Below are 13,550 nucleotides of genomic sequence, written 5' to 3'. Positions count from 1 at the left end.
CATAGTGGCTACTTAATATATATTTATAACCTATAATGTATACATATATATATATATATATAGAGAGAGAGAGAGAGAGAGAGAGAGAGAGAGAGAGAGAGAGAGAGAGAGAGAGAGAGAGAGAGAGAGAGAGAGAGAGAGAGAGGGAGAGATATGCTGTTTTTACTTGTTTCTTATAATTTTATTTATTGAAAGTTTTAACCTGTATAATATTTATATTTAAAATTATAACTTTTTTTTTCTATTTTTTCAATTAGATTAAAATTGAAATATTTTCTATATTTGGCATCCTATACTTTTTAATTGTTTAAAATTTAAGTAACATTTAAAATGAGACTATACTGTTCTCAGAGGCAGGTAACATTTTTGAAGAAAAAAAAGCTAGTTTGTTGGCCAAAACTGGGTAGCAACTCTTTTTGCACCTCAATATTCCTAAACTTCTTAAAGTCCTAACATTATTCATTACTGCTAATAAGATTACATAGTGTTTGTTATCGATTTTGTATTTTTCACCTTGGATTACCTATATTTCTTCATTGCCCTGTAGGACAAAGATTTTTTGATTTAGTTTTAGAGTCTGTGTCACATGTCTAAAAAAATAAAGGTAAAAAAAAAACCGGCATTCCAGCCTGAAAGATTTTAATTCCGGCCGGAACCACAATCCAATTGTGACCTGAAATTCACAATCCGGCCAGAATTCCGGTACATCCCTAAAAACAGATATAAGTTTTAACCGCAGTAATTGTAACTAGAGATGGGAATCGAACCTTTCTTTTAAAGTTCGGTTCGGTTATATCTAATTTTCGAGTTCGGTTCGGTTTTAAGCGCAGTTTGGGTTCGGTTCGGTAACAACACAATTTTTTTTTTTTATTAATTACATTCGCAATGATAAAACACAAATAAATTAAAGTAATATTAAGTAGTTAAAGCAGTAATATTATTTGAAATAATTTGCAATGCTTTAATACTGCAACTTCAAAAGTTAAAAAAAACAAAAGCTGCAGTTAAAGTGCGCAAAACATAAACGGAGTAAATTTTTAAAAACAGATAAAGGTATCTTTAGTAGCTTTCCGTCAGTCTATCGATCAGGACTGCATGTTATATTTAAGAAATATCAGCATTTCTAATGTTTCTGGGTTTAGGCAAGCCCTGCGATCACTCATCGTCACCCCACACACTAAAAAGACTTTTTCACTGGCAGTACTTGAAGAAGAGATAGCCAACAACTTTTTAGCAATCAATGCCATCGTCAGAAGCTTATGTTCACAATCATTGTCTTTTCATAATTGCAATTCATCACACCCTGTCATGGGCAGTGCCAAGTATTTATCAAATTATGTCTTGTGTCATTACTGCCAGTCTTAGACAATGGAGTGGCAATTGTTTTAAAGTTTTCCAGCAAATCATACGATTCAAGGTCAGGATTACTCTTTTTTGAATGAGGCAGTTGTCTATATCCGTACTGCCTTAGGTGATACGTATCACCTAAGGCAGTACGTTAAACTGTATCGAAACCTAAGTTATAATTAAAAAAGTTGCGGAGAAAACCTAAGTTATAAAAAAAAATTTATATGCCGTCTTTTAAAGTCTTTCTTTTTTAAATCGTTTTATCTCAAAACTAAAAAATGTGGTTTTGCCACTTTTTTTAGATTAAACAAGAAAACTCTAACTTCGCGTTGTGTGTTGTATGTTATGCAATAATCGTTGTGCTGTTGTATATTATGTAATAATTGTATTGTAATGCGAATTGTAAAATTTTCACAACTATAAATCTTTTTTGGTTTGGTTTGGGTAAGGACAGTTTGTTCTGTTCGGTTCGTTCCCAACAATTTCATAGTTTGGTAAGAAGTAAAGTTCAGGTTCGGTCGTAGGTAAAGTTCTAGTTCGGTTCGGGTTCGGCTCGTTTCCCATCTCTAATTGTAACCATCAGTACAGTGGCGGAGTTGAGGTTTAGCATCGTAGGGGGGAGGGGGAAGAGGCCTGGGGAATGAGAAGGGGGCGACAGGTGTTGGGGTTGGTACACTAACCCTCAGAATTTTTTTTTGAGAATCTTTTTGTGAGAAATATACTTTATTAATGCTTTTATGTTGTTTCTTTTTTTAATTTTTTTTAGTTTACAATGTTAGTCGTGATACAATAAAAGAGTAAAAAGTACTTTACAAATGTATATACAAAGCGTGATAACAGTGGTTTCCGAAAAAAGACCACTAAGATATTATTAACGGAACCTTGGAAAACAATAAACAATTTAATTTTTGAATATCTAGTAAAGTATAGGTTACAATGAAGTAGAATATATATATGTAGAATCTTTTACATTAGCAAAACTGTAAACAATACAAGCAACAAATATAAATGTTTAAAAAACAATATAAATAGTTGTAAACAACAAAACTTTAGAGTAAAATTATAAAAATCCAAAATATAGTTAAATTATAGATAAATTAATTAGTAATACTGTAAAATATTATCGAGGGAAAATAAAACAAGTTTGTTCCATTGGTACAAAAGTTTGTTCCATAGGTGACAAAAAGGTCCGTTAAATTTTTTTTTTAAGAGTGTATTTGTTGCTGGGTTTTAAACTAAAAAGATCTTGGGGGGATAAATTATTTTTCCACATAAAAACAAAGCATGAAATTTTCAAAACGTTGAGTTTAATTATATTTAAAATTTTCATTTCAATAAAATAAGGTTTACAATCAGAAAAACGATCAGCAAATTTAATTCTGCGAATTACTGATTTCTGAGATCGATAAAGACGATGTAATTTACTTTTTTCAGTACTTTCCCAGGCAATATTAGCGTAGTTTATGTAGCAGTGAATAAATGAGAAATAAAACTGTCTTAAGTTTTTCTTAATGAGATAAGTTCGAGCTTTGTATAAAACTCCAATGTTTTTAGAGACTTAAGTGCATACATAATTAATATGTTGATTCCAAGTAATGTTCTTTTAGAATTTAATAGTGAAGTCTCTTTTTATTTCAATTTCATCAATAAAGATTTGAGGCAAGTTTGAGGGTAAAAATTTTTTTCCTTAGCAAATGAATGAGATTCCATTTAGTTTTGTCAGTATTTAGTGTTAATTTATTGGATTTGAACCAGTGGGATAAATGTTTAAGTTCTTTATTTACGGTGGCAAATAGTTCGCTAATATCACTCTTAGAGATGAATAAATTAGTATCATCAGCAAACATGATGCTTGTCAGATTAGTTGCTATATTTAGATCGTTTATATAAATTAAAAAATGAGGGGTCTGCGGATTGAACCTTATGTAACTCCGCAGGCTATATTTAAACAATTGTTGTGATAGTTGCCATTACCAACAACAAATTGTTTTCTGTTTGTTAAGTATCTCCTGAACCACCTTAAGTGTGGTAAGTTTTTCAGTCATAGTATTTCAGTTTTTCGAGTAGGATGTGATGGTTAACCAGATCGTACTTTATCAATGCTTTTATGTTCCATTTATCATAACTATTAGATAACTCTAAGACACCAAGCAATCTAAAATTTGAGTTTGCTAATTTTACTATAATTAACAATTATCGTTAAAAAAAAAAAACATTTCATAATATTTCAATGGTTTGGTTATTAAAAAACATAATTACACTATACATATTACTGAAAGCAAAAATTAAGAAAAAAATTTACTTCTGCTAGTTTATACAATTTTTTTCTGGAAAATTTCAATTCCAGCAGGTACAGAACGTTCGTTGGACGTCTTTTGAACATCATACGGACTTTTGACGACTTGCAAGGGGTTGTATAGACGTTTAACGGACGTAAAACATCTATACAACGCTGCCCGCTGGGTTGCGATTTATTGATATCAATCAATCAATTCATATATTCTGAAATAGTTGTTACAATCACGGAAGTTTACAAATAGTACATGTACTAATCTTAAGTAAAAACCTTGTAAATAAAAGCTACTAAATATATTGTTAATGCTAATAGTAATATTAATCGTCCACAGCTGTAACAAAACGAACATTAAAAGTTAAAGGAGTAAAATACTAATAATGATAATAATAAGAGTGGTAGCAGTAACAATAATAACAATACAATGATAAGAGTATAATGATAATAATAAAAATAAAATGACAACAATAAAAATAATTACAATAATCATAAAAAGAATAATAGTCATTTAGTATTAGTCACACACATACACCTTTTATTAATGTGATTTATATTATTATCATATTTTATTAATGTGATTTATACTATACTGTGATTTATAAACTCAAATAGATAATCAAATATATTAATAAAGTTGGTTATATAAAAACCTTACACGACAGTAATTATAAAAATATCAGAATATAAAATTATGTTCATACACACATTATGTTACATACACACATATATAGACACATATATAAACACACATATATATATATACACACACATACATACACATATACATATATATACATACACATATATATACACATACACACACACACACACACACACACACACACACACATATATATATATATATATATACATACACACATACATATATACATATATACACATACATATATATACACATATATATATACATACATACACACACACATATATATATATATATATATATATATATATATATATATATATATATACACATACATATATACATATACATACATATACATACATATACATACACATACACACACACAAATATATATATAAATATATATACTTACATACACACGCACACACATATATACACATATAAATATATACAAACATACACATACACACATACACATCCATGCATACATATACACATACACACATATACACTCACACTTATTCACATGCGCTTATCACAAACACTTATATATAGATACGCATATCTTTGGATTTATAAACTGTATTTGATTAGGAAGGAATGGAATAGGTTACTCTTAAAAACATAAATTGAATGGAGAGCTTTTAGGTCATAGGGAAGGTTATTCCCAGATTTTATACTTTGGTTTTTTATGGACTTATATCCATAAGTAACAGAACGATGATTTAAGACTGCAAGATTTAGATTATCAGTTGATCGAAGATAGTATCGGTTATTTGCATTTTTTGGGAAGAAATTGTTGAAGGTAAGAGGTAGGTTTTTGTGTTGGTGGTTCCATACCAACTGGCAATTCAAGAATTGAACAAGGTCACATAGTTTAAGGATCTTAGAAGTAAGATAAAGCACATTAGGATTGGATTTGTAATTCTGAAAATGTATTATTTTTAAAGCTTTGTTTTGAAGATGAGATATCCTTAAAACTTCTTGCTGTTGAGATTGTCCCCATATTTGACAAGCATATCGTATATGCGAGCAAAAAATGGCATGATATATGTTTAATAATGCTTTCAGATTGAGTTTTTATTATCAAGAGCTTTTCTAATTGACTCAGTAATTTTAATAAGTGAGTGAGTCGTGGAATGATTAGCACGAAACCCTTACTGGTGTTTGTAAAGGCATTTAAATTCATTCAAAAATGCATAGAGCCTCTTATGCATAGCTTTTTCGAAGAGTTTGCTTAGGTTTGAAAGAAGAGAGATAGGTTGGTAGTTAGACATATCCATTATAGAACCTTTCTTAAATATTGGAATGACTTTAGCAAATTTGAAAGCATCTGGGAATAAACCGTTTTGAAATGAGTTATTTATAATAATACTGAGAGGTTTAGAAATTATGTCTGGAATAAGTTTAAGTAGGAATGTAGGAAAGCTATTAGGACCAAAGCTTTTTCCAGTTTTAAGAGTGGTTTTAATAAGACCAGAGATTTCATTCTCTGTGACAGGATCAATAAAGAACGTATTAGAATTTGGAGAGTTGAAATAGTCAGTAAATTTGAATGTTGAAGGTATGTTTTTGTTTTGAAGTTTGTTTTGGATTGTAACAAAAAAGTTGTTTAATATATTTGATACAGTAGTTGGATCTGTTATAATATTTTCTTTTAATTTTTCAATTTAAGTTTGAGAGTTGAACTATAGTAGGAAAGTTTTATATTAATGATTTCTATTAATGATAGTTTAAATTTATATTAATGATAATTCAAAGCCTATGCTCTTAGCAAGCTCACATTCGATTAAAAATAACGTCAATCCAAAAGGATGCTAACTGGTCATTGTTGATCACAAATAATTTTTGATAAACTTTAGTCTACTGAAACATCTCTCACCATAAGTAAACGTAAAAGGATGAGTCAAGTCGATTTTGTAGAGTGTAGATAAGTTAGGAAAACATAATTTCTATTCCTCTATTAAGAATGGTTGCACATCTTTTACTTGTAGTTCAGTTGTCATTCCTCCCCACGCGCTATGCTGAATCCGCCACTGCATCAGTTAATTATTCAACAGAATGTTTACTAAAACTAGTTAATAAAATCACTTTATTTTAACAGCATACGTTAGTTTCTTCGAATCGTAACACAACATTTGATTAAGAAGATAATTAGAACAATTTTTAAAAAATCAAAAAATTGTTTTCTATATTACTAAAGCCTTAAGTTTCATTAGTTTTATATAATAATTCCATTCGTGCTCGTAATACTCTGATGATTTAATATGAAAATAAAGAAAAATTTGTTAGCTGTTTTGTTGTCGCCATTTTAATCTTTATACTTGAATATTATTTGCGAACCGTCAAAATAGGGTCATGGCACCCCCTACCGCGAAGAAGCACCTACCGTGGCTTTTGAAAAATTAGTAAATTTTTTATGTTTTTTTTTTAATTTATCTTTTTAGTATTGTTTTATACAAAACTAACTTATTTCACTAATAAATAATTTTTAAAAGATATATTTTTAAAGATTTGAGATATTTTTTTACCCGTAAATGATTTTTTATTGCTTTCTTAAAAAAATCTTTAGCAGTAAAAAAAAGTTTGTCTAGTTTTTTTACGGCTTAAAACTAATATAATTTTTTTGATAAAAGTTTAAAATAGTTGTAAAAACATTGAATACTTTAAATTTTATAAAACAATATTTTATAAAACAGTATTTTTTGTATAACATTGTTTAATCTTTTACACGGTAGGTGATTACGAAAATTATAATAGTTAGCACTTACCGTTTATTAAAATATTTTTTCTGACGTGTTTTGTTTTGTGAAATTTTCTCTCTAAAAAACCATTTCAGTTCAACTCAATTACCAATTAAAGGTAATTTAACCCTAGGGAGTATTTATTTGATATGTTTTTTATACTTTATTTATTATGTAAAATGAATCCGATTACAAAGATGCAAGGTTCAGAAAAAAAATATATATTCGAGAAAAGCTTTTGTATTCAGAAGAACAACTGCATGTAGCACTTAGAGCTTTAAATAAAGGTGAAAATATTTTATGTATCAGCAAAAAGTTTAATGTTCCTGAAAGTACCTTACGCGACAAATTATCTGGTAAAAGCCAACCCAAACGGCAAAACTCTGGCTTTAAATCATATCTTGGAGAAGAAATAGAGAATGAATTGGTTGCTTTGTTAATGCAGTGCGCTAACATGGGTTTTGCGATAACAAAAAGGTTATTAAGATAGTACAAAAAATAGTTATAGGGCGAGGTATAAAAACACTATTTAAAGATGATATCCCAAGTAAAAACTGGTTTTATAAATTTATGCGTCGTCATAAGGAATTATCGCAAAAACGAGCAAAGCATATTAGTTGAGCTAGAGCTCTTATAACTGAAGCATCGATAAGAAAATGGTTTAATGAAGTGTATGATTTATTAGGCGATGATGCGCATTACCTTAATAATCCATCTCGTGTTTTTAATTTAGACGAAAGTGGTTTTGAGTTAGCACCAAAAAGTTGGAAAAGTAATTGGCATTAGAGGAAGAAGTGTTTATGAAGACTACAACAACAGCGATAAGGAAAACCTTACAACTCTATTTTGCTTAAATGCAAATGGTGAATTTGCACCATCATTAACAAGTATGCTCGAATGCCAAAAACTATTGCTGCTGCTGCACCACCAGGTTGGGGACTCGGTAAAAGTGACAGTGGCTGGATGACCGCCGAATGCTTTTATGAGTACTTCACAAATGTGTTAGTATTATATTTAAAATCTATTAATACACAATTACCTATATATATGTTCATGGATGGATATCGCTCTCATCTGTCAAAAGAGCTCAGCATGTATTGCTCTTCGGAAAGAATTCATTTGATTTTATTGTTTCCTAATGTTACACACATTTTACAACCATTAGATGTGTTAGAACAATGAAAAAAAAGTGGCAGAACATTTGTCGGCAACTTAAATTGGATAACGATTTTAATGAAATTCGCAAAGAAAATATACCAATGTTGTTGAATTATTTTGTTATGGGTCCAAATATGAAAAAAAATAATAACGGAATTAGGTTGAAAAGGAATATTCCCATTTAATACGAACAATATTGATTATAAAAAAGTAATTCAGTGTGTTAAATTGAATTCCACAATTGATAATAATGAAACAAATCTTCCAAGCCATAATAACGAGGGAAACATATTTAAAAACAACGTTGCACCTGAAGTATTGCTACAGTTTGAAAAAACTGGAAATAAAGAATGGGGAGGGAAAACTGACTTCAGAGAATTATTTAATTTTTGGAAAAAGCTTAAATTTAGCGATAGCTCCAAACAAACCATAAATTTAATAGAAGCCAACAATAATGTATTGAACAATGAAATTGATAAAGAATTGTATTTAGATATTAGCAGTACGCAAAATGAAATCGTATCTAGTAATGTTAGCGAATTTGGAAAAAATGTAAAAATTGATGAATGCGGTGAAAGTAGATCAGCAGCAGATCCACCAGATTCAAATAAACAAATAATAAAAGATGTAAAACCATTACACGACTTATTTTTATGGCCAAAACAACCAATCACGAAAAAAATGCTGAAACAAGTTGAACGATTACCGAGCGTTGTAACTTCATCCAAAAGGTTAGAGATTCAGATAACTAGAGAAAATGCAAAGGAAGAAGAAGATATCAAAAAAATTGAACGTAAAAAAAAACTGCTGAAAAAAAAGGAATTGAAAGAAAAAGAAAAACAAGAAAAAACTAAAAGAAAATAAGTAACAAAAGAAAAATAAAAGACAAAAAAAAAAACATTTAAAAAGAAAAAAAGTTTAAATTCAGAAAAAAGCTTTGGTGAATAATTTTATAACCAATGTTTTCTTTGTTTTGTAATCATATTAAATTTATGTATTTGTTTCTTGATTTAAATATATAAAAGTAAAATTAAAATATACGATTTTTTTCATACGCGGTAGGTGGAGAATCGATTACGGTAGGTGGTGCTTTATCACGGTAGGTGAAGAAACGTTCTAGATCTTACAAAAAATTAAAAATAACATTAAAAAAATAACAAATTCGAATTATATAATTTAGTTAATTATTGAGTATAAAATATTAATTCCAAAACCCTAAATAAAAATCTATTATGGTTTTGGAGTTAAGAAGTTTTGAAGTTGAAAGTTTTCTTAAAGTCGCGGTAGGTGGTGCCATGACCCTACTTTATTTTTAAATTGCTACAAACGTACCCAATAGACATTACTCTAATTCGATTACGCAACTATTTTCGCAACATTAAAACAAGGCCAGTAAGGACAAAAGAATAAACAAATAGCAACAAATCGCTTAAATAATTCTTATAAATCTATAATTCTTTTAAATTACTAATTTTTCTGTTTATCTATTTAAAAAAAACTATAGAAAAAAAAAAACTTTGAATTTTTGGTAAAACAATTTATTGAAGACAATAAAAAAATTCACAAATGTCAAAGACATGTTAAATCATGTTAAAATTGTTGAAACTGGATTATAAGATCAACCTTGCATTCCTTGCTTTGATGCAAGTCCAGATGGACTTGTGAATAAACTCTAAGAGTATATACAGTACTGCGAATAAGTTTTAGACCATTTGTATACAGTGCCGTCTTAACGCATAGGCTAGGTAGGCTGCAGCCTAGGGCCCCCGATTTTTAGGGGCCCCCAAAATGTCTCTGGATTTTTTTTCAAATTTATATAAATAAAAAATTATATTTCTAAATTTTCTGAAGAAATCATAATTTGGGGGCCCCTCGGGAATAATTTTTTTCTTGATAAGATTTTTTAAAATTATTTTTAGAAAAGTATCAGTTTTTCAGTTTGGGGGCCCCCTAGGGAATTTTTTTTTCTTGATAAGCAAAAATGCATGCATGCGCCCGAAAATAAACATAAATTTTCCGATAAGAAGTGTTAAATACAAGCACTTAAAATATCCCATTAGATTGAATTTGAAATTGCTGTGATCAACTTAAAACATCTGTTTTGAAAAAAAGTCATTTAACATGTCTAATCGGACTTATCAAAGTGGTGCTGCAAAGAGGAAAAAAGCCGCTAAAGCAAAAGAAGACATTTCAAAATATCTTCCTTTGACATCATTTCTTTTGGTACAAAAGTCAAAGCCTGTTGTGTCCGAAGATGTATTTCTTTGTCCAACTTCAAATTTCGTAAGCATTGATAGTGCTTTGTTGCCAAATGAAACTCTAGAAATTCAACAGGAACTGGAACCAGAACAGGAGCCAGAACCAGAGCAGGAGCCAGAACCAGAGCAAGAGTCAGAACCAGCACAGGTGCCAGAACCTGCACAGGAGCCAGAACCAGCACAGGAGCCAGAATCAAATCAAACTAAAACTTATCCAAACGCAACAACAAAAACTACTCAAGAAACTGACCCAGCATTGTGGCATCAGTTATCCCAAGAAGCTCAATCATTTTGGATTTCTAATGGCCCGTCCATGTGCCAGAACAATGATGGGAGCTTCAAAAATTCGGAAAGGTTGAGTTGCGGACAAAAAAGGTACTTATCAAAATCTTGCTTTAGACGTGAACTACACAATGGCGAATTTGTCAATCGTGAATGGCTATTATACTCACCTTCAACAGGTTCTGTTTTTTGCTTTGCTTGTACTTTATTCTCCAGCAAACACTCTAATTTTTCCACAACTGGATTTGATGACTGGAAAAATGCCTTAAAATGTATATCTGGACACGAGAATGGTTCTGAACATCACAAAAATATAGGCTTACTTACTCCAGTCGGCAGAGAGAAAGTGGCCAGCTTGACTCTGTATTAATAAAACAGTTACATAACGAACAATTGTACTGGCAAAATGTGCTGAAAAGAATTGTTGCAGTTGTAAAGTTCTTGTCGTCAAGAGGATTGCCATTTCGTGGAAACAATGAAACCATTGGTTCAGAGCAAATGGTAATTATTTAGGAACTCTTGAGTTACTTAGCCAGTTTGACCCATTCCTACATGAACACATGAAAAAACATGGAAATTCTGGAAAAGGTAATACTTCATACCTCTCCGCCAATATCTGTGAGGAGTTTATATGCCTAATGGGAAATAAAGTTTTGAGCGAAATAATTTCTGAATTAAAAAAAGCAAAATACTACTCAATCAGCGTTGACTCAACTCCAGACTTGTCACATGTAGATCAATTAACTTTTACAGTTCGATATGTTAAAGACTTGGCACCAGTTGAGCGTTTTTTGCAATTTGTTCCCATTCACGGGCATGGAGCTGAACATTTAGAAACAGTGGTTTTGAATTTTTTACAAGAAAATGAAATTTCAATATCTGACTGTCGTGGGCAGTCATACGATAATGCATCAAATATGGCAGGACAGTACTCAGGCCTACAAAAGAGGAATAAAGACAAAAGTGAATCAGCATTGTTTATTCCTTGTGCTGGACATTCTTTAAATCTGGTTGGCAACAGTGCAGCTGGATGTTGTTTAGAAGCAATTATTTTTTTTTGACTTTGTTCAATGCCTCTACAACTTTTTTTCTGCATCAACTCATCGTTGGCAAGTGCTTCTGTCTTTTGTTGGCAAAGGCAAAAAAATTGTCAAACAGCTTTCTGGAACTCGATGGTCAGCACGTGCAGATGCTGTGACTTGTCTGCATGACAGTTATGATGAGATTAAAAAAGCCCTTGAATTTTTGATCAAGGACATAAGTCAGTCAAAAGAAACTTAAAATGATGCTCAAAATCTCATCACGAAAATGAACACTTTTGAGATTTTTGTTTTTCTGACAATTTTCTGAAATGATATTCTTTGTCATTTTAATGAAACATCGAAGATTTTACAGAAAGAAAATTTAAACCTGGATGTTGCAGTTCGGATTCTAAAGTCATTGTTGCATTTCATTAAAGATTTGAGGAGTCAATTTGAGAATTACCAGGAAAAAGCCAAAATCTTGCTTCCAAACACTGACTACAGAGATTCTTCAAAAAGAACAAAAAAAAGAAGCCGACGTATGGCCTTCTTTGATGGGGAGGCTGAAGAATTGGAATTTCAGGGAAGTTATAAATTCAAAATTGAAACATACCTTCCTGTTATTGATTCACTAACATCAAATTTAGAAAAAAGAACATCAGCATATGAGAAGATCAATGACAATTTCGGATTTCTAGTAAACATTCAAACAATTGCCAATGTTGAACTAAAAGACCATTGTTCAAACCTAGCACAAATTTATAAGAAGGACATAAATGAAAATGAACTTTTTTTTGAGTGCCAGCAATTTAAATATTACATTTCAAAAAATGAACATTCATTTACAGAATTTTACTCAAAATTAAAAAGAGACCACTTGGAATCAACTTTTCCAAATATTGAAATTTCCCTTAGAATTTTTCTGTCAATGATGGTCTCAAATTGCACTGGCGAGCGATCATTTTCAAAACTAAAACTTATAAAAAATGAACTCCGCTCAACCATGCTGCAAGAAAGATTGAACTGTTTGTCGTTAATGTCAATTGAATCAGATGTTCTTTTAACCATTGATTTTGATGATATTATTAAAGAATTTTCAAGAAAAAAATCACGTAAACGTCACATGTAAATTTTATCATTGCTTTAATAAATGTTTCCTATTTTAGTATTTGATTTAATTTTTTTACTAAGGAAAAAGGGGGCCCCCAAATTAAGTCTAGCCTAGGGCCCCCGATGGCCTTAAGACGGCCCTGCTTGTATAATTAGTCGTGTTTACAATTTTTTCCCTATATAATTTTTTAAAGCGTACTTTCCCAGTGGGCACGGGGCGTAAAAAAGACGTCCTTTGGACGTTCAAGCGTCTGTCCGTCCCATTTAAATTCTAAACGTCTTTTTGGCGTCCAATAAATTTTTCGTCCAAAAAAGATCCAGAGTGCTTCATTAAATCAAAATTAAATGAGTTAAATCACGCAATACACAAAACTTATTTTTTTAATTGAAAACGCATTTTTAAAACGAATGTAAAAGAACTTTCAAATGTAAAAGGAGTTTTTTATGGCATCTTGAATTAATAAATTAAAAGTGACTAATAGACAGGTTCTTGCTAATATATATATATATATATATATATATATATATATATATATATATATATATATATATATATATATATATATATATATATATATATATATATATATATATATATATATATATATATATATATATATACTAGGGTGTTTCATATTTTATCAATTTTTGAAATTAAACTCGCGAATC

The 13,550-nt window shown here is 30.2% G+C and overlaps 1 protein-coding gene across 1 annotated transcript; it reads left to right on the top strand.

Moving 5' to 3' along the window:
* The first annotated feature begins 10,330 nt into the window (after window positions 1-10,330).
* LOC136089857 (zinc finger MYM-type protein 5-like) lies at window positions 10,331-11,119 on the top strand. Its single transcript, XM_065815949.1, has one exon. The coding sequence runs from the start codon at window positions 10,331-10,333 to the stop codon at window positions 11,117-11,119; it is 789 nt and encodes a 262-aa protein (XP_065672021.1).
* The last annotated feature ends 2,431 nt before the right edge of the window (window positions 11,120-13,550 follow it).

Source organism: Hydra vulgaris, chromosome 13 (assembly GCF_038396675.1).
Source record: "Hydra vulgaris chromosome 13, alternate assembly HydraT2T_AEP".
In the NCBI taxonomy this organism is placed as follows: domain Eukaryota; kingdom Metazoa; phylum Cnidaria; class Hydrozoa; order Anthoathecata; family Hydridae; genus Hydra; species Hydra vulgaris.
The sequence above is the reverse complement of the archived record's forward strand: the minus strand, read 5'-3'. Positions and strand labels throughout refer to the sequence as shown.